The sequence below is a fragment of the Corvus moneduloides genome, chromosome 4 (genome assembly GCF_009650955.1).
Source record: "Corvus moneduloides isolate bCorMon1 chromosome 4, bCorMon1.pri, whole genome shotgun sequence".
Lineage (NCBI taxonomy): Eukaryota > Metazoa > Chordata > Aves > Passeriformes > Corvidae > Corvus > Corvus moneduloides.
In genome coordinates, this window is record NC_045479.1 from 28,968,875 (window position 1) to 28,990,858 (window position 21,984).

General features: G+C 35.5%; 1 protein-coding gene across 6 annotated transcripts in view; it reads right to left on the reverse strand.

Annotated features, from left to right (window-relative positions):
- Positions 1–21,984, reverse strand: part of CFAP54 (cilia and flagella associated protein 54) — a 107,288-nt gene that overhangs the window by 56,698 nt on the left and 28,606 nt on the right. For all 6 annotated transcript variants that reach the window (XM_032107255.1, XM_032107258.1, XM_032107257.1 and 3 more), the window contains 12 exons: positions 18,248–18,421; positions 15,867–15,959; positions 13,305–13,490; positions 12,212–12,354; positions 10,055–10,202; positions 8,925–9,080; positions 7,522–7,644; positions 5,379–5,513; positions 4,846–4,942; positions 1,833–1,922; positions 1,068–1,194; positions 133–226 (listed from right to left, as the gene is read on the reverse strand). In XM_032107255.1, coding sequence (XP_031963146.1) covers positions 133–226; positions 1,068–1,194; positions 1,833–1,922; positions 4,846–4,942; positions 5,379–5,513; positions 7,522–7,644; positions 8,925–9,080; positions 10,055–10,202; positions 12,212–12,354; positions 13,305–13,490; positions 15,867–15,959; positions 18,248–18,421 — 1,566 coding nt within the window. The remainder of the gene's footprint in view (positions 1–132; positions 227–1,067; positions 1,195–1,832; positions 1,923–4,845; positions 4,943–5,378; positions 5,514–7,521; positions 7,645–8,924; positions 9,081–10,054; positions 10,203–12,211; positions 12,355–13,304; positions 13,491–15,866; positions 15,960–18,247; positions 18,422–21,984) is intronic.

The window sequence follows — 21,984 nt, forward strand, 5'->3', positions numbered from 1 at the left end:
TGCATCCCAAATTTTAGCAACTGTGGATGTCTCTAGCTGAGGTTTTCATGAGACAATTTTTAAAAATTTATTTTTGTTCTTATGGTATTGCTACCCAGTAAAAACACACAACTCCTTAAAAACAAAACTCACTTTCTGAACTCCTGCAGCACGTGTGCCATCTCGCTGAGTGAAAGATCTTGCTTGTGTTGCAATTCCATCAGTACCAAGGAAGTCTTCATTCCTCCTGATAAAAAATATTATTATAATCATCATCATCATAATCATCATGTTAAACTCCTTTCATAGTAAAAGGTTATCTCTGGGGACATATAAAGCACATCATGCAATTCCTATTTCATTTCCAGTTTTAAATTCAAAAGATTTTCTTTTCTTCACCCTCTTTAGAAAACAGGAAGTGCTAACTTCCAAGGTTTATTACAGAAATCTGAATTTGTAAGTAACAACTATATCAACTTCCTAATGCCAAGTACAACAAAAACAGTTTGTTTCATTACCCAAATTATACTACAGAATTCTGCAAAGAATTTCCTATTGTTTTGGTCTCTTGTAACCACAATTCCTGTTCCCTAAAACATAGATCTCATTTTCATTGGTCATTTTCCTTTCACATTTTAGAAATACTAGCGTGCTTTTTTAAAAACAGGATGCTTTTAGGAAAGTGTCTACAATTTGGCTCCATTTATCTTTTCCCCATAGAATTTTTTTGACACTATAGTAGGCCCTGATCAGTTTGGTTTTGATTTAACCCAATATACCTTCCTAAGCTATGCCACCGCCCCATAATAATGTGGCTAATTTCCACAATATTATGTCTCCAGGTATAATCAGGTCACAATACAGTATTTACTGTAGCTATGTAATCCTCTGTGTTCATGGAACTTCTGCATACTAAAGGTCATGGAAATTACTCCTGATGGCTGAAACTCACAGCTTCTTTTTAAGTCTTACCAGGTAAAACTTACAGTTTCTTTTGTAACTGCGACTCTCATGAGCCTAAGTAGTAATTTTTCACTACTATAATAGTCGTTTTTCACTATCACAGTTTTTCACTATCATATCACTACCTTTTCAAGTAAACTTCCACACTGTCTGCCCACTCCAGAACACATTGAAACTTCTCTTCATTCAGGACTTTGTGCAAAAGTTGAACAAAGAACTCAAGGAAACGTGATTGCCCTCTGAATTTAAGCACTGCAAAAAAGGAATAAATAACACAGGTGTTTATGCTGTAACGATTCTGAATTAAGCTACAATTACAGCTATGTATGTCTCAAAGCACTTATTCATGTCATGCTGCATAGTCATAGAGACAATAAAATCAGGGATACAAAATGGCAGTTGCTCAATGCTTCTTGTGATTGGGCATCCAGAATCACAAGTTCACTCTATTTAATAAAATTCTAGAATTACAAACATTCTAGAGATAGAGATTCCTGTGAATTCCTCTTCCAGTAAAATAATTTACTGTGGAAATGGGGTATCTCAATTTAAAGAGAACATTCCATACAACAGAAACTTTGAAAACTTGGCACAATTTTTTTTTTTAATTTGTTTCTAAGGTTATTAGAAAATAAACATTATTCAATTTAAAATATTAATATTTTATATACTTAGCATCAACACGCCAAACCATTGGTTACATTCATTTCTAAATGTGTTTATATTGAGAACTTTTTATAAGCTATGTTTCAATCGATTTTTTATATTTGAGAACCAAATGAAGATAACATTTCCAAGAGCTTATTCCAAGCAAGAATGAGATTACTTTACTGGCAACTTTCTGAAGTAAAAAAGCCTTTATAATTAATAAAAACACCAATTATCCCTACCTTCTCGATAAGCACGCTCTGATGTCCAACATGAAATTACAGGGTAGAGGAACAAAGGAGATTCCTGTCCTGTAAGCTGTGTTCCAGGACCTACATCAAAAACCAAATGAAATCCATTGTGAAAAGCACTGAGAATATACAACAGAAACTCCACCTGGAACTGTAACTAACAATAAAAAAAATCTTTCTCTAGCACAGAGATTGCTTTTAAATCTCTCACTGTCATCCAGAGAGCAATTCAAATGCTTGCTCTTTTCTTCTAATGTAAGTAGCTGTACAACTTAAATAAGAGCTTACAGATGTGACTGATAAACTTACAGCTAGTAGACTAATAAGGAGGATGTCTGGAGTTCATCAAAGGTCTAACAAAGATCCATGTAAATCATATGTGGAGGTGAATGTGCAGAAAGAACATGTCAAAAAATGTGTTTAAGGTTATACAGAAAGAACTGATCATATGATACTGCTATTGACTAACGCTTGCATTCATATTCTGCATATGGATAATGTAACTAGGTAGAGGATTTTTTTTTCTTAACCTAAATGTTTACATAAAGATATGTATATAAATGGATTTCTATTCCATAAATAATATATTTTTTATAGATATAGGTGTAAATAATATATAGAATACACAGATGTAAATAGAATACAGAATATATATGGCAATAACTTGGATTCAAGCTTCTGGCAGTTAAACAAAAGTGCATTACCAACTGATGAGCACCAAAACAATGTTACATGTGCTACTTGTTATTTTTCCTTAATAAAGAAACACAACCTACAAATTTTGTGCTTAGACAAGTCCTGAGGTTGAAAAACATCAATGCAGCAAATCCCTGAAAAATGCCAGATTAAAAATGCACTCTGGAATCACTTATAATAGTGGATCAATAGCTACAACCTCCAGTGACAGCAGTCAGTTTAGGTCTGTTGAATGTAAATAATGTCCAATTAAATAGACAGCAGGAAAAGCAGACTTCTTAAATTTTTCTTTTTAGGACACCCTTTCTTAGTAGTCTCTCCCATTTGACAAGTTCAAAAATATGTTGCTCCAAACAAGCATTTTCACAAAGAAAAATATGTCCCAAAAATGTTTCAATGGGAAAATATTTGAAATTTCAGAATTTAAATTGTACTGTATGTGAAATACTTTGTTTTTCTCTTCTTTGGAAGAAGCAGATTCAGCTCTTTTCCATTTTTCTTGTAGACTATCATCAATGGAATGCTAAGTGTTGACTCAATTATAAGGATTTCCTATGACAAGGCTTTTTCAAAAACATTTTTAACAGCATGCCCTACAGGTGTGCACATTGCCCTAAACCATTCACAGATATTCCTAAGGACAGCTGCAAGTTTTGCATGGCCTCATCAAAACGCTTTTTCTCAATTTGTATCCTGAAACTTATTGACAAATAGGCTAGTTCAACAACAGAGCAGACTTTAACAACCAACTATTTGCCAGCTACTGAAAATGTGGGTTTTTTCTAACTGATCAGTCCATTAATTTTTTTATTATGTAATCAATGTGATTTTCAATTAACTTACAGAATTCTTTCATTATGTAACTTGTTCTGCAGGAATGTAGGCATCAATGTGAGCAAAAAATGAAGGATTAATGCACAGATTAATGGATTTTTTCCATCATTCCTTATCCTGTTTTTTACAAGAATGCTTTCTCTTCAGAACAAATGCATATACAGAGATGATGGATGATAATTAGCACTTGAGTGGTGTGGTCTCGCAGCAAAGGCCAGTTGCATACTGGGCTATACTACAAACAGTATGGCCAGCAGGTCAGGGGACATGACTATTCCCCTCTATTCAGCACTCGTGAGACCACATCTAGGTTACTGTGTTTGGGTTTGGACACTGTAATACAAGACACTGACATAGTGGAGTAAGTCAAGCGAAGGCCAGCCAAGATGATAAGGAGCTATAGTGCATGACAAAGCAAGAAGAGGCTGAGGAAACTGGGTTTATTCAGTCTTGGGAAGAGAAGGCTAAGAGGAATCTACACCTATCTAATAGGAGGAATATGGAATGTGGAGACAGACTGTCCTCACTGACAGCACAACAGCCAATAGAAACAAGCTGGCAATCAGAAAATTCCAAACACATATAAAGAAAAACTCTCTAACCATAAGGGTGGTCAGCTGTTGGAACAGGTTGCCCATAAAGGTTGCAAAATCTCTTTCTTCAGAAAGATTCAAAACTTGACCAGATAAGCCTCAGAGCAACCTGATCTAATTGTACGTGTTTGAGAAGGGAGTTGGAATAAATACCTTCCAGAAATGCCTTCCAACCAATACTATTCTACAATTCTACCCAGGCTCCAAGGAGTACAAGATGTCACATAAATATAATGGGAAAAATTCAGTAGTGTCTCTGAGTTTAAGTTCTAACCAAGTTTTCCTTATAATTCTTACTTGTTAATTCATCTAACTTTGGCAGAATTATTAGCCAGAAAATTCTTGTGCTTGATCCAGACTCTAAGATATTTTAAAATTCATATATTCATTCCTGAGTTAAAAGGTAGTTAAATACTAGTATGCATGCAATTCCTTCACAAAAAGGACAATTTCTCTTAACTTTCTTCAGGGAGTTTTCTCCACTAAAATTTCCTGCAGTGGCCATTACTACTATTTGGCAGGGTATTAAGACAAGCTATAAATGGACAGTGGTCTTTGCCACTGCATTTTCTGATTTAAGAAGATAAAGCAAGCCTAAATAACGTGGAATTCAATTGAAACAGATTGGGAGAACATATATATTTGCAGAATTGTACACAAATGAATATTCCTCTGAAAGAAGAAATGAGTGTTCCACTGGAAATGACAAAAAATATGAATACACATCACTACCAGGTGATCACTACCAAGATCTTTATTGCTTTGGCTGATTCATCATGGCAGATATAAGAAATAAAAGTACTTCTTCAGTAAATTTTTTTTTACAAATAAACCATAGAAAACTCCATAGAAAATGGTAAGTGTTTCAACAGTACACCTACCTGGTTCTGTCAGTTTGAGGAGACTTGTTTCAAGAGTACTCAGATTTTCTGTTGCTTTTGCCACTGCAGCTAAATGGGATGCCCTTGAGGAACACTTCTGAAATATTGAATACTTTGTTATGAAAACTTAGCTTTAACTTAACTAAAACCAGCATCTCAATGGTGGAATTTAGCTTAGATCCCAAGTCTTCTAAATCTATACCTTATCATTTCATCTACACTGTATTATTTTTCTTTTCTGATGAAACAAAAACTGTGTTCCCGATTTTTTTAGCACAGCATATTTTGTCAAGCATGGGGACTTCCCATCTCTGGAGGTGTTCAAGACCAGGCTGGATGGGGTGCTGTGCAACCTGGTCTAGTGGAAGGTGTCCCTGCCCAAGGCTGGGGGTTGGAGCTAGATGATCTCTAAGGTCCCTTCCAACCCAAACTACTCCATGATTCTAGAACAAAAAAAATTTAATAAATCTAGCCTTCAAAATAATAGAATACAGAATTTAGAGAAAAGTGAAAACCAGAGGAACTACTTTTACCTCTTTTCCAGTGTGTGCTTCTTTAGTTTTCACATCTCCTGACAGGCTGAGTGAAACTGTTGGTGAGATCAACAATTTTTTCCCATAGTTAATGATAATTACAGCAAGTTCATACTCTTTCCATGAATGTAGTACCTATTAAAGAATCATCTGTTATATATTTTTTGGTTTACATAACATGCAATATTTCATTACTGTCAAAATGCATGAATATTATAAATAGAAATTAATTACTCAATATGCAAGTTTCTTTTAATAAAAAAAACCCCAGGACTGTAGACATGTAAAATAATTGGAATTGCAGATACGTTATCTATGTCTTCTATTTCTGCTTAGCCTGTTCCTCAGAGAATAGAAAGATTTACCCAGAAGTATCTATTGTTGTGATTGACACTCTCCCTGTTCTCAGGCAGTACTGCTATCAAAGAATATAAAGGGTAACTAAATGATCATCATTTACCTCTCTGGTATCAAGTGCACATTTTAAAATCCCATCTGTATTAGTGAAAGGAGTAGTGAAATTTATTTTTAAACTACGAAATTTATAAATTAACAGTGTAGCGAATGTTTTTAGATGGCTTTGTCTCCTTTAGATAGAGCTCTAAAGGCCCAAGTGCTTCTACTATGTGCAAGCTAACTTCACATTAGGATCTTTGCCTTTGTGATCCTAAGTGTATAGATTACCTTAGGATAAATACAGTACATGACCTGACTGTAAGTCAAAAGAAAACCATATACGACGCTTTAATGAGAAGCATTTGCAATTCACTCATCCTCTTTGCTATTCTGTATGCTACCCTGTTGAAATGCTATCTCTAAGGAAAAAAAATCAGCAATATAACCTGTAGTCATTTAGCTGAGGAATCCAACAACAAACACTTAATCAAGGTTTCTAATAGGTTTTATTGGCCCTAAGAGCATTCAGCTGGGGCCTACGCATGTGGGGCCAGGAGCTTCCTCTCAGCTCAAGTCTAAGCCCACATTCCCTGCTGGTTTCTATATGGCAGGAATGCTGGTCTCCAGCTCAGTCCAAGCCATGCCTGGGTGTGGCAATGGATCCACTAGACTGGGCACCTGGCCCATGGACCAACTTCTGAGCTTGACCTCAGACTATTCCCAGTCTATATGATGGACCAGCCTGCTGGGCTCTGTCTGACCCTAGCCACTTCACCAGGCCTTATCCTGACCTGTGGACTGACTTCCCAGCTTCAAATCTGACCTGCCTTGTCACCACAAACTTACCTGATAATCTGGATGCCTGGCTGAACCTCACTACCAGGTGCTGCTCTGCCAGCCATGGCATTGTCCTTGGCTTCTGGCCTCACAGCCATGCTGGCCTTGCAGAGAATTTTCAGGGTTATTTGATACTGATCTGCTCTTGTGAGGTGAGCATGGAGATTGAGCTCCTATAGAGACCAAACTGAGGAATCACCAACATAGGGGAATCCCTCCAATCATACTGAGCTCAGCTTCAGTATGAGCTCTTAGCTGAGGTGTACTCAAAGCTAGAGGAAAGCTGACTTTTTCAGTATCACACGTTTATGATAGCAAGTAATTTAAGTGCAGCACGTCTCTAAACCCAAGGAAAAAACTCCAGTACCATGCTTCTCCTTATCTCACTAAATAGATTGAGTATCTGAATCATAAATGTCATCTACAGATATATATTATGGTTGAAAGTCAAGGTGTTCTATTTCTGCCAGCATGCAAGACTAAACAGTATAAGGTCTCTTGTATCTAATCAGCAACAAAACCAGATACGTTAATCTGATTAAAACTACAAATATGGCTTATTTGCAACAAATAAACTTTTAAACTTATATATTATGTGCACATCTTATTGGAAATAGTACTACCTTAAATGCAAAAATACACACAATGACATAAAATATGGACCTAATGACATGGACTAATAGTTATAGACTATTTTCTGAATAAATAAATATTAAAAAGTCAAAATGTCATTGTTATATAAAATGCACTGATTCAAAGATACTAATAAATATTTGTATGCCTTTACTATTTAAGATTGCTAGTTCTCTAAGATATTCTGAGGGCCAGCTTACTAAATCTCTTTTTTTTTCTCTAAATGACAAGAGCTATATCTCAAATTAAGCTGTAAGCACAACAATACACACCATACCTTTGCTGTATGATATGAAATACAAGCTATCATATGCTGAATACTCTCATAACATCCTTCCTGTCTACTTTGCAAAGTAGCACTTGGAATTTCTTGGAGGACAGCCAAGCATTTAATGAGGATCTGTAAATACAAGGGTTAAAACAAAGTTTGGAGTCTGGAGCATACTTACAAGCTTGTACCTCTGTACAGCCTATTGTATTTGATGGTGAACTTCAAAAATACTTTGAAATCTAATGAATAGGATTTTTACAAATGCCAGTAATAAAATTTCCGTTTAATTTAACAGTGTCAAGATTTCAACCACAGCTCTTTGGAATAAATGACATGTTCACATAAAATCCCAGATATTAAATTATAGATACATGATGGATATTTTTGCTGATTTAACTAACATGAAATCCAAGAATGTTTAATTCAGCAAGACTACATAATCCTACTGGAGGACTGCTTAAAAATATATTGAGATGGTCAGAATTTCAAATTAAAGAAAAATATTTCCAGTATGCTGTAAAAATAAAATTCTTCTTTCCCCCATTTTGACTATCAGACATGAAAAGAACACGTGGCTAAATTATTTTTCACTTTAATTAAGAAATCTGAAACAGGAGCCATTTCCAGGGGCTAGTTGTCCCTGTAGTAGGTCACCACAGCCAACAACGTCTTAAGCAAGAAGCTATCCCTGTATTCAAATAGATGATTTTTTTTTTTTTTTTTTAGTCTGTGTCTCACCTGCAGTGCAGTCACCTCATGCTTTCTCACAGAGTGAATACACTCTTACTGCTGCCACCTAAAAAGGCTACCTAATTACAGGGAAAAATTTGCATGTTTCCACTGTATCCGTACTGAATCTATAAAACACATCTGCTTCATAAGTGGCAGGGAAGGATTCAGGTACTCTGTTTTCAAAGAGAGGGTGCTTGCTTCTGGAAAGGAGCACATGCCTGAAAACTGAAGACTGCATTATCAAAACACTGAATAGCTTTCTTTTCTTTAAGAAGAAAACAAAACTGGATATGAAGCAAACATTCCAAATTTAAAAAAAAACTAAAACCACAGAAACACAGGCAAATGCTGCTTTTCTTTCCTCAAAATTGCCATCTGTAAATAACATTCATGTAGAAGTTGTATAGTAGATTCTGCTACAGTTTAAAATACCATCAGTCACCCTAAAGAAAGAATCAATACGGCAATTACCTCTCCGTATCTGAGAGCGGAATGTGTGCAGCTTACACCGAACCTACATGCATTGGGGACACATAAAATTATAAAAGGCTTTTCTTTCATCAGCTGTTAAGAAGTCGAAGCCTAGATATTTAGCTCTCCAACTGTCTATTATAAGTTTAATTTGAATCACCATAACTGCAGGACTTGACAGCTGCTTTGTCTTACAATGCTCTCACCTGAACTACTGGCACTAAAAAAATCTTGTGATAAATCAGTGGGGCGAGGAGGCCGTAACATTGTACAACAGACTGCAGGGAGTAACTTGCATCGTTCAACCAGTTGCTAAGTTCAATTGCCACAGCCATTCTTTCACATTCTGATAATCTTGCAACCTGTAAAAGCAAAACACATTTTGATTTAAATATGCATTCTGTTGTTTCAAATCATTTGAGAGTGGAAGAAGACAAATGTTATTGCAGTTTAAAAAGCAGGATAAGCAGCAAGTAAGATAAAAGCTTCAAAATGAATTTACATTGACACCTGTTAGAAGTATATTAAAAAACACATTATTCCTGATTCTAAAAGAAATGATTGCTCTTGATCTAAGTGTGCCCTCTGAGTTTGCCCATAAAACTTACAAATTGAGTCTGATTAATAACCTCAAAATGTGGAGTGGAAATTTCACATGCCAGCCTCTCAGAGTAGGTAAGGGAAGGATAATTCCTTCCTTTCCCTTCAAGTTACCTGTTGCAGTCCTGGCTAGTGCAAGTTAATCCAGTAAAGTCACTGAGTAATCAACTGCTCACATTTTTTACAAGTACTTCAGCAAAGAAAGGAATACAACAGGAATGCAATAAAACCAGAGGCAAAGCTTGACTACCCAAATAAAAGAGAAAGAGGCTTTTTTTTTCTTTAACATGCCATTATACTATAAAAATGTCTGAAATAAAGTATTAGTATATTAAAACTATAAAACCCTATTAGAAGGCAAATCTTAATTAAAGTATATGTATTTAATAGCATAAATATTTAAAATTAAACATTTGAGGTACATCTTAGTAGGCTAAAAATAACAATTATTATACTTCTTTCTTAAATTATAGTCTACCACCACTGAAGTTAAGAAAAATCCTTCCTCAGTAGGAATCAGTGGGCTTTGGATTAGGCAATAACTGATTCAGGAACCATCGTTCCAGCGGGATGTAAACAATCAACAGTTTCTGATATACTTCAGAAAGAAAACCCACAGATAATGGAGAATTCTGGAAACAGGACTAGTTGATTGCAACATCTATCTTGCAATGATGAAATAAGGCTGATGAAAAAGTAAAATCAAATCCAGTATATTATTTTAAATCACACATACTTGCTCCTTATAAAATATCTCATTGGAACAGATGGAATCACAGAAGAGCGCTCCTTCCATGATGTTAATGTCAGAGACAGCAAACATATTCCTCAAAAAGAGGTGCAAGGTAATAGGAGAAGTCTGAGATACAGCTTCAAAACGTAACCTACAAAATACAAAAGCAAAAGAACAGTAAAAGCATGTTCATCATTATTCAGATCTTGCATGCCTGAAACTGCATTATAATAAAATAAAGTTTTTAGTTTTAAAATTATGGACAAAAAGGATTACTATAGCTTCTTCTGGAAACAAGATTTATATACAAAACTGAAAAAATTGCTTAAAATTTCTAAATTAAAAACATAATAAATAAAAGTAAGATTCCTTTTGAAATTGCTGTCCACATTCTACTAATCTAAGACAACTTTTCCTTGTTTGTATCACCTAATCCAGTGAAACTAATTTTGAACTCTTTGAAAACTTCAGGTGCTACAGCTTATTTATTTTCACTGTCTCCTTTTACACATTGAATGATACATGCAGTTGTGAAGTCCATTACTAAGTATTACTAACAGACTCCTTTTCAAAACTTATGTCTTGTATTACAAGTCTCAAAAGAATCTCTTTTCTTTTGCCTGCTTTTCTGTCAAGATGTTTTGTGGTCGGTTTTTTCTCTTCCCTGGGGACAGGCAGGCATTTGTACTTGCTGTATTTTTTTATATTTTTGTTACAGGAAAAATCCTATGATTTTGAAGTACAAGAAATAAATTCCTTCTTCCCCTTGATTGTATTTCCTGAAAGAGACTGAAAATCGAGAAGGAAGATCAAATAGACACATTCACACACTTGACATTACCAAGATACCACCACCAGGGCTTCTGGCTGGAAACACAGGTTTCCTTTCCTTCAGGCTCCCTCTGCTGTGCCTTTAGCGAGTACAATTTCTTACCTACTCGTCAGTCAAACTGAAACTGCCTGATATCGCAGCTGTGAGAATCTTCCATGTTAATTGTAAAGAAAAAAAAAAAAGAGGCTTGGCCATAACTGTCAGAAAAGCAAAATGCCAAAACTGCATTGCACAGCTACTTAAAATTTTCTGCCTTCATCTGATTTATCTGAAAACAGACTCATTTCAATGTTATCTCTAGAGCTGGATGTGTTCAAAAAAACCCTGAAAAAACAGATGTAAAAAACAGCACAATGACTATTCCTGCTGTGTTGCCTAGGCCAGGGGTACTCATGAAATAGGATGTGTAGTGGTTATCTGCTGGCATCAATGCAGTCCACAGGTTGTGTGTAAATCCCAAGTGCTTCTATGGCTATGGCATGTAACATCAAGAACCTTGGTGCATTTGTATGCCTAGTATCAGACACGTGGTGGCACTTGAAGGGCAGACAGTGAAGTTGATGATTTGTATTCATTATCAATGATGTTAATTCATTATCAAATCATAAATAGCTGACTTACATTTAAAACTAGTTTTCTTATGATATTTCATGTCTATTATTTCATAAAAATTTCTTTTATCTGGGAATAAATTAAGTTTTGATGTATTTCCAAATCTGGATCTATTGAATTTCAGTAAATGCAACCACAAAATTTCTAGCTGGGCTATGAAAAACTTATATAATATTATGGTTGAACATCTGAAATTTTTTTATAGAAGAATTAATTTTAAATATCTCTAAAGCCCTTTAGCATCAGCAAAGATTATTGGCACATTATATAGCCACCCCAAAACAAAATTAGCAAGCATTACCTATTTTGGTTGGTGTTCTTGACAAAATTTTCACGGTTTCTGAGATCTATTGCTCCCTTAATTGGAAAGTCAAGAACCCAGTGCATATTATACGTTTTTCATATGAAAATGCATCACACAAAACAAGTACCCACTTTAGAATGTTTCCCAATTACCTTAAGAAAACAGCCATTATAAAGAATTAGGTGTGTAAATGTTAGCAGTTCCATAAATAACAAAAATCCTCTACTAATTATAAGCCACTGTATTTTTACAACAAATTTCACAACATTTTTTTCAGAAAGTTTTTGATATCACAATCCTGAACAAAATTCCACAACTTGGAACTCTTCTAAATAAAATGTGCACATCTATAATTAGAAAATAATTATAGATAATTAATTAACTATTATTTTAATTGTGTTTCACCAATTACCTTTTTTCAGATATAGTCAAATTACTACTTGCAGAAATAACAGCTTCGTTGGGAGGCAGTGGAGAAGAATTTGAAACAAAATAATCCCACATTGGTGAAAATGCTGCTCTGGCCAATCTAAAGTTGCCAGTCTGATAGGCTACCTACAAAACAAACAAACAGTGAGTTGACACGTTCATCAAATAACCAAGCCAGATATAATTATAGGATAAAGAAGTTTTCAAAACTCCCCACAACATGTAAATTTACAATTCCTCTTAAGAGTATTCTGACATATTTGAATAAAATACATGTAGCAACAATTGGATTCTACTAATATTAGTGTGGTTCAGATTTAGCATCAGAGAAAGCAGGGGAGTTCCTTGACTGTTGACCAATGCTCTAACAGCCCTGTGTGGAATATTGTGCTGCACTTTTTGAAGGCATATAAATTCCTCTAGGTTCATTTTACTTTTGCTAATACTGCAGAAGGCACTCCTGCTCTGAATAACGGGATGTAAACTAAGCCAACAAGTAGGCATAAATTCATGCAGATACATCTTACACTGGAATATTTTAGGAAAGCTTCTAACTGTTCCCCATGATCTATCTATAGGGCTAGACAATTTCACTTTTCTCTGTGTCTCAATCTGTTTTAAACATCCTTTAGTAAGAACACAGAAAATTATGATGAAGATCTGACAACCTTTGTGGTCTTTCACAAGGTATTACAAAACTAATACCTGTTAAGTTCAATAATACTTTTAATTCCTTAATGACTAGTAAGATGATTTCTAGTACTTGGTCTCAATCACAAAAATGAAAAAGAAAAAAATTACAAAAAAAAGAAGAAAGAAGTTAAATGCAGACTGAAAAACAGAGATGGGTAAGAAAACTAGCTGAGAGAGTCCCTTCCACTAAACCTGACATTTCCGAATTAAGAATCAATTTATGTAGATACCCTATTTTTTATGTTAAAATTATGATTTGTGCTTATCAAGCTTTTGGCAAGAAGGTCTCAAGTTGTTACCAGATGCAGTTTTAGAACAACCACTGAAAACAAGTAATTACAGCCAAATTAAAGGAGGTGTTCATTATTATCTTCTAACCCTACCTGAGTTAGATATGCTCGAACAGTAGTAGCAGAAAGGGGTGGATAAGCAAGAATTGGCTTAGTCATTTGCCCAACGGCATCACCAATAAGTTTTCCATCTGAAGAATATGCTGCGACGGCAAATACGTATTTCTCATTGGCATCTAAGCCTTGTACTTCCAAGAGGCTTTTCCCATCTGCTGGTATCTACCAACAAAAATATTTTTCTAGTTACACCCACTGTACATATCTAAAACAAATCTCAAATTCTAAACTTTTATTTCTAAACAACTATTTAATGGGCTTGGATACAATCAAAGAACAATCTAGGTTAACAGCGTGTCATGTACTAGATTCTTGTATTAAATTCTTGAAAACTATGAGAAAACAGTGAAATGATATGTGAAAAAAAGCATCCGTTTTCTCTGGACTGCTGATGCATATACAGGGCACATAACCTAAGAGAACTGTTAAGTACCAGACCTGATGTTTTTCTAAGATACTTGTGTCCATTTGAACATTCCCACAGTGATAGTTCAAGCTTGCAGTCATTGAGCTGATACATTCTGGCCCTGAACTGTGTTTCCAGAGAAAGACCATACTGCTCTCCTTCATGCCACCTTCTTGTATTAGATATGGGCAGAGATATCTCTGGTCCTTCCAGCACTATTAACAGCACTTTGGAGTTTGTGAAGCAAACAACATACTTTCAAGATCTTCATTTTTCCTTCAAGTAATTGTGTACCTACACTTTAACATCATGGCTCACTCCTAAGAGGATTTTCCACCTTCCTCTCTGTAACCAAGACAACCTACACAAGGAAGATTTGAAGACTTCAAGAGTCTTGAAAAAAGAAACAAGTCCCAGTGATGGAAGGATAACATGAGACTCGAGATCATAACACAGCATCAACACAATGCTCTTATTCAAACACAGTCTGGCCTTCATAAGGAGACCTCTGAACAACAGAAATCCCTTCAGATGCAGGGGCTGAACCAGCAGACCAGAAATAAGTGTACAACAGTCTGCAACATCCCTTTATGATACGTTGATAGAGAATTCAATCCCCAAGAATTCTAAATTTTTTTCTTGGAGTCAGCAGATAGAGAATTTGTCTGCAGATCAGTATTTTGCAAATGCGTATCCTAAAGCAAAGAGCAGTTCCATTCCAGAGGCATATGGTTAACCTCAGGTCTGTATGTCTCCAGTGCCTGTCAGAGCGAAGATGGTCAGTGGCTTGGATGGACTGCAGCAAATTCAGAGAAAAAAAAAAAAGCTGGCAGTGGGGTAAAAGTCACCTGTCAAACCCTTAATACACCTAGTACAGGATGGTATACTGAAACTAACTCACAGAACAGTACAGGAAGCTTGATTTTCTGGATTTGATGATCAGAGTATCAATAATAACATCAAGTCTCTACTGCCAGTACCTATACACGCCTTCTCTTTTCATACACTTTCCTTTAAGGGGAGGAGCCAGGGGAACATGTGCAAAGGGGAAGATTCCCCCTCCATCACCAAAGACAAGTCTATCAGTGTTAGCATAGGGCTTGCTTACAAAGCCAGGAAAGCTTGCAACATCAGGCAAAAAAGTTTAAGATCATTCTTCCGTCACAAAGCACAAAAGAGACCTGTCCTGCAAAGAACAGAGCTCTTCATGCAGATTTCCAGATATAAATATGATCACTGAGTTGATCAATGAGGTGTTAGACTACAGAAAAGTCTGCTGAGGAGGATATGCTGAAGCTTTCTTGCTCCTTTCTTAAATCACAAAATGCCCAGTATTTGGATCATTCATTGCTGTCATTCAGCAGGACAATGCAATAGCAGGCATAAGTGAATGAAAACCAGAACCTTCTCAGTCTGTGCAGAAACATCAGAATGTGATCCAAAGGAAAAAATAAAGCCTACCTAAAAATTCAAAACCAAACCAAGCCAATCAACCAAACAAAAAAAATTCAAAAAATTAAACGTCAAATTTTAATGAATAAATAATGTAAGAGTACCAACACAGTCAACATGATCAGTCATCAGTAATTAAAGATGTGTGGGATGATTCACCATACCACATGTTCACAACATGAAAGGGAAAGAGCATGAACTTAGAAATAAACTGTGTCTGAATGTGAAGGTTATTGAAAGAGTTATATTATCATGATGCCAGAATTAACTAAGGCAATGTCTTGTTTAGAAGAAATAGCTGATAGAAATTACACAATTAAGAAGAAAATGAATAATAATCTGTTTATAATTTCTCTTTTTTTGAATTTCTGGAAAGAGTAGTGTCTGGAGCACACTCTAAAAATATTTCATATGCTTTCTTTTACTTTTGCATTTCTTAGATATCACCCAAAAAAACATAGTTATAACAAGAGACAGATTTTTTTAACTTGAAGCTTTTGAGTAATTTAATTTATTATTCAAGAAGATTCCTGGAAGTTTTCTGGTGTAAGATAGAAGAGTTTGTCAAAGGCTTAGCCAGCTACATTATTTAAAAAAATACGTCAGATAGAAAGATTTAGGGAGCTGGGTTTTTTTAGAGGAAGAGCGAATTACCTAAACAAGTTTTACCTCTGTCTTACCTCTTCTCCTGAATTTTGAAGTTTATTGCTATTTAACCTTACTTTTGTATTACTTCCTCCTGCTACAGAGCCCAAAATACAGTACCATGAAACCTTTGAAGAAAATGAGAACAAAATTAGTTGATGCACAGTATTATTTCCAAGTTTTGCCTAATGTAGAATGTAAAAATTTTGTGAAAACAGTCTCTGCAAAAAACCTCAGCTTAGTTATAAAAAAGTCTAGTCTAACTGCACTAAAAACATCAATTAATTTATTTAGCTGGAGAACTAGATATACTACAGTGGCAATAAAAACAGATGATTCTCCATTATCCTAACCCCACCCTGAGTTACCCTATTCCTCAAAGCTATCCCAAAGCACAAACTCTATAGCTCACAGATTTAAAGTCATCTAGATCCATTATTTGATCCTTGCAATAGTATTCTTCTAAAGTTGGCATCAGGTTCTGATTCAGCAAACTGCTTGAGGACAGATCCTTAAAATCAGGCAAAAGAAATGCAGGTATGACATCCCTTCCTTCTGTTGTGTCAACTGCAGAGCTCAGCTTCCTGTCATCAACCCTGCTGAGGCTGCACTCCGTCTCACTGTCTGTGTCATCGATGAAGGTACTGAAGAGCACCAGTCCCAAGACTGAGCTCTGAGGGACCCCACTCATCACCATTCACTACCTGGACATAGAACCATGGACTACAACTCTGGCTGTGTCCATCCAGCCAATTCCTTATCCACAGAATGGCTATTCATCCATCAAATCCATGTCTCTTCAATCTGGGGATCAGGATGTCATGTAGGATCATATCAAAGGCCTTACAGAAGTCTAAATGATGACATTTGTTGGTGTTCCCCTCTTGACTGTTTTTCACAAAGTGTTATTGAAATTGAGGAGATTATTTTCAGCAAATGAGCCTTAAGATCTAAAAATTTCAGAGGTATTTTGACTCCTAGTACAAGAACTATATATGTCTAATTAAATCCTAGGCATAAATTTATCCTAAGAAAATAACTAAATCCTAAGTATTCAGATAATAACTTCTACATAAAAAAATACCCTCTCTGTCTGCTCAACAGCTATGTGTAATTTCAGATAAAAAAATTCTTCCAGACTAGCTGGGCTCAAATTATAAGAATAATAATCATATTTCGCCATCTAGCGGCCCAAGATGCTGCACTCACTCTTAAAATGACAAACAAAATGTATCAAAGAAAATGAAGTTTGAACACTTACCAAAACAAAACCACCAAATTTTAAAGATTTTTTTAAATTTTTATTTTATATTCAGTCAGGATAAAAAGAATAAAATTTTCCCTACTTAATCTATTTGAAGTTCACTAAAAAACTGCAATAAAACTGCAGGTTCTGAAACAACTGTTCACAGAAACATTCTTAGCACTATTAATAAGATTTGAGTTTCTACCATGTTTATACACAAGATTATTTTGAAGAAGCTTGCAAAATACGGAAGCTTCTCTCTCAAGAAAGCTGCAGCTAGTGTAATTTTCATACTTCAGCCTACTTGAATCCTTTCTGGACAAGGGAAAGAGAATAAGACAATTTGGAACAGTCAGGATGGATTTACCAAGGGCAAATCAGGGCTGACCACCATTCCTGGCCTCTGTGATAAAATTACTTGATTAGCAGAGGAAGGGAGAGGAGTAGATCCCATTTACTTTTCACAGTAGTGCATGCATGGTAGGAGGAGGACAAGCCATAGACCTAAATTGAAGCAAGGGAGATTCCACATGTACATAAGAAAAATAGTTTTCCTATGAACATGTTGCCCTGCTGGAACACAGTTTCCAGAGAAGCTGTCTCCATTCTTGGAAGTTTTCAGAACTGACTGCATAAAGCTCTGAGCAAACTCATCTAATCTCATAGCCAAGCCCACTTCGAGCAGCAGGTTGGACAAGAGACCTCTCCTAATATCCTCTATGATCCACACAATTCTGTGACTCTACAAGTTCAACAGAAAGTGGATTATTTCCACCTGAACTACGTCAGTTCAACATTTCATTAACAGAGACTTCAGTGTGCTACTTTCTTGCATCATATGATGCAAGTCTTGCATCTCTTCAGAGGGTAACTAGGAGTATGTCAACCCCTAAGACAGAAGACGAACTTTTGATAAGTGGAATAAATAAGTACTGGAGAACAGAAGCACCAAGGAACATGATGCATGAGATTAAAAAAGTTTTATGCAAATGTGAAGATCAAAACAGTGAGTCACAGAGGAAAACTGACTCACAGAGGAAAAAAAAAGGGATACTTAATTAAGTCAGAATAACATAATCTTCTCAGGAACAGAGAAAAATGTGTTGAAACAAGTTTTTCTCTTGTGTATTGTTTAGTTATTTTTTATGCAGTCATCATGAAAAACATTACCTGAATATATGAATCAAATGGGGCTGGTTTAAATGTCATGGAGCAATGTGATCTAGAAAGTAACAGAGGAGGAGGAGGAGTCCTGCTTTTTTTCCTGCTGCTCATAGCTTCTTTGAGACTGCGATACAATGCACTTTGTTCAGCTTCAACTTGCTCAATTAAAGTTAGTGCTTCCTATGATTGAAATGAAAACAAAAGGGAAAATTATTAAAATACAACAATCAGACAGATTTAAAATTTAAAAATTATTTTCAAATTGTCATAGAAAATTTCACTGCTATGTAGAAAACTTTCAGCAGCTTTTCATATTATCCTACATCCTAAATCAGGATGAACAGTACTTTGTGTAAGATTACATATGCAGATTAATTTCACAATTAGAGAATGCCGGGTTGCCTATGAAAGAGGCATACCCAGATTTGGAAGAACCTGTGGGAAAAAAGAGAGTGATCACAAATAATGTTGGTAAGCAATTAGTGCCAGCCAGTGATTAACTCCAACAAGAAACAAAAAAGATATCAACTCCTATTTAGGAGAGAGCTGGAAACCTAATCTGTGGAATTTCTGAAGGAGCTGTGGAAGCGGTTAGACTGATTTTTTGTACTTCAGAAACAGAGGGAAAAAATAAAGTCTAGAAATGAAGAAAAAGGAGGAGAATATGGGTCCAGAAAAAGTAGGGCTAAGCCATTTTTCACTTTGTTAGCTGTAGACAGCTTAAAGCTGACTGACAGTCTATTAGTCTTGCAAAGATGTAGGAACCCCCTGTACACAGTGATTATGTGGCCATTTGGCTGGAGATCAAGGGTACACTATTTTCTTACTTGACTGAATAGCAAATTGGTTGGTTTCTTCACCTTGATTTCATTGTCAGTTCAAGAGAAATTTAACTTGGAAATCTAATATTAAGAACTTAGTACTTCTGCATCTTGACTTGTGGCAGCTGTTCAGTGCATACCAAAGCCAAAAAGGCCAACTCCCAGAGATGAACCAGGATTACATTTTTTGTAGAGACAAGAAATGATATATTCCTAGAACTAGAAATTTTATTTGAAGCCTTTTAGTACCCTGCACTGGACTACGGATTTAGGCTGAGCTGAGTCTGGAAGACAAACTGAAAAAACCCTCCAAGATATTGGCAAATCAGTGACAGTCCTAAAATCTTGCACCTTAACAGTTCCTTGTTTCTGTCCTCATACATTTAGAAGACTACACCACAGCAGGTCAGATCACAGCTTGAGTAAGCCTGGAAGCTCATGTTCAAAAATTATTAAAAGATTACAGATTTATGGTCAAATGAGTGAAACAGAGAGCTAAGATTTAATAGAGCCTTTTGCTTAGCTAATCATTTTCACAGCCCTACCACTCCTCCCCACTGTCTCCCCCTTTAGATTAGGGTTGCATCCACCCTAATGGGACACATTAAAGGAAGGATATAAGATAAAGAACAAGATACAGAGTGACTCTTTCCATCACACAACCATTCAACTTTTGCAATCAGTAGTTTAAAGCTTCATTGCTTCCTTTAAAAATATACTCCTTCATGATAAGCTGTCCTATGATACAATTTTTAATTAAAAGAATCATGGACTCATTCTTGTCTGAGGACATATTTCTGATTAATGCAAGGGCAGAAATGCTCCCAGGTCGAGTAAAGATAGTGTTGTGACTGAGTGGTACTGCATGACCTGTACTTCAGTAATTGTAGAACTTGGAAGATAATAAATGCGGCAGTGTTGCAAGATGAACAAGAGTAATTATAGGAGAAAGGTTCACGAAGGCTGTCTGCACTGTCAGGCTCTCTTGAAAGCTGTTTCTTGCATAGGCAAAGTTACAGCATTTCAGGGAGTGGGTATCCAGAGCCAGCCCTACAGCTGCCAGCTCCAGCTGTAGGCACACCTGAAGCCGCTTTCTGTTCAAGTTACAAAGCATTATATACTTTTCTTTGCAGAGTATCTTAATACATAACAACCAATAAGCACCATACACAACACCTTTACATTTGCCTATAGCCTATCATAACTACTACCATCACCATATTATAGTCATTATTATCCAATCACAGGAGTAAGTAAGTTACAATTTAAGCTTACAATGGAAAATTCTCAGACCTCTTTTCTTCTTCCTACATCAACATTTCTTGTTTGCCTGCGATATCTCTCTTTTTGGTAAAGACATGTTTTCTATTTACTTATGCTCTTCTTGAGACTTATTTACTTGGTGAAAAATGTGTCTTTGTTTGTAGTCACATACCTTTGTCCTATTCATAAAAATCTCCTTCCAACTCATCTCCAACCTTTGCCTTCTCAGTTACTCAGCGATCAGTGTTTCAGCAAAACATCTTTTACTCTATATCAAAACTTGCTTTCATTTCTATCTCATCCCCAGTTTCTACATTCAGAGATCTTTCTGCCAAGCCTACATACCTGTGAAACTTTCTTACCAAACTTTCATCCTCTCCAACAAGTAATCTTATGGTTGAAGAAGCCAAATGTCACCATAAAAACCCCAAATGCTTGACCTGAAATAAAACACGTTATCCCTGCCTCTGTTGTCACAGACTAGCACCATGGTATTAACTTAATCGCATTAATTCGATTTTACAACTGGCCAATGAGAACTACCAGTGTATCCAATTCTGTAAAGACTTACATGTCCAACTAGACATATAGGAAAGGAAGGAAGAATTAAACAGCTGTGAAAGAAATAATAAAAATGGAAGGCTGCACAATGCTCATTAAGCAGTTTGAGATAATTGAGTATACACATATATTCAAAAGATTCCATACCTACTCAGTTGTTTACTGCATAAGAAATGCTTATTTGTATGCATCTCAAAATAAAATAAACTGCTTCAAATTTTGCTACACAACAAGAACAGATTTGTAGCATATTGTGCTGATTACAGTAGAAAAGACCAGAAGATGCAAGTAATTCTATATAGAACTCTACAATAAAAAAAGCAAAAGCATTAAAATAAAAGCATGGATTTGCTGTTTATCAAGTGAGCACCATTCACCTCAAGCAGGAAAATTATTGAGCATATAATTAAATATTTCATCATAAAACAAATATCAAAAGAGCTCATCCTACGTTTGTCAAACAAAGTGAATTCTGATATTTTCTGGCAACTAGCTGCAGATATATTTTTTTAACTACATCTTTCTTGGTGAAAAGTGCACAGAAGCAAAATGTAGTGAAGGTCAGTGTAAGAGCTTAGTAAATGTTTCTTTGGGATAACCACACATTTCTTGGTAACTTCTTGTAAGTCTTCATTGGTGACTACAGTTCCAAATTTCATACCATATCCCAACATCTGATATATTTATGATATTCATAAATAACATATATTTTACAAATATATGAGAGAGATTTTTAATGTATGACTTTTCGGATCCAGTTTTTGCATTCTTCTGATGTAATAAATGTATGTATTAATTATCATGCTTCCAAATTTGTGGTACTTAAAAGAAAAACACTTTCTAGTAACTTCTTGTTTAAAATACTCTTTTATATATTATATAGTGAAAATTGCAGATTCTGTTATCTGTTGTATAGGCTATAAAAAAATTTAAACCCTGTTAAAATTTTTATTATTCAAAAATTTTCAGCAGGCAATTTTCATGGACAGATGCTGGCACAAAGGTCAGTGGAAATACTCTCATTGATTTCAAGAGACTGAAATGAGCCCAGGAAGAATCTACTTCTAGCACCAAAAAATTACAAAATCCCAGTATCTA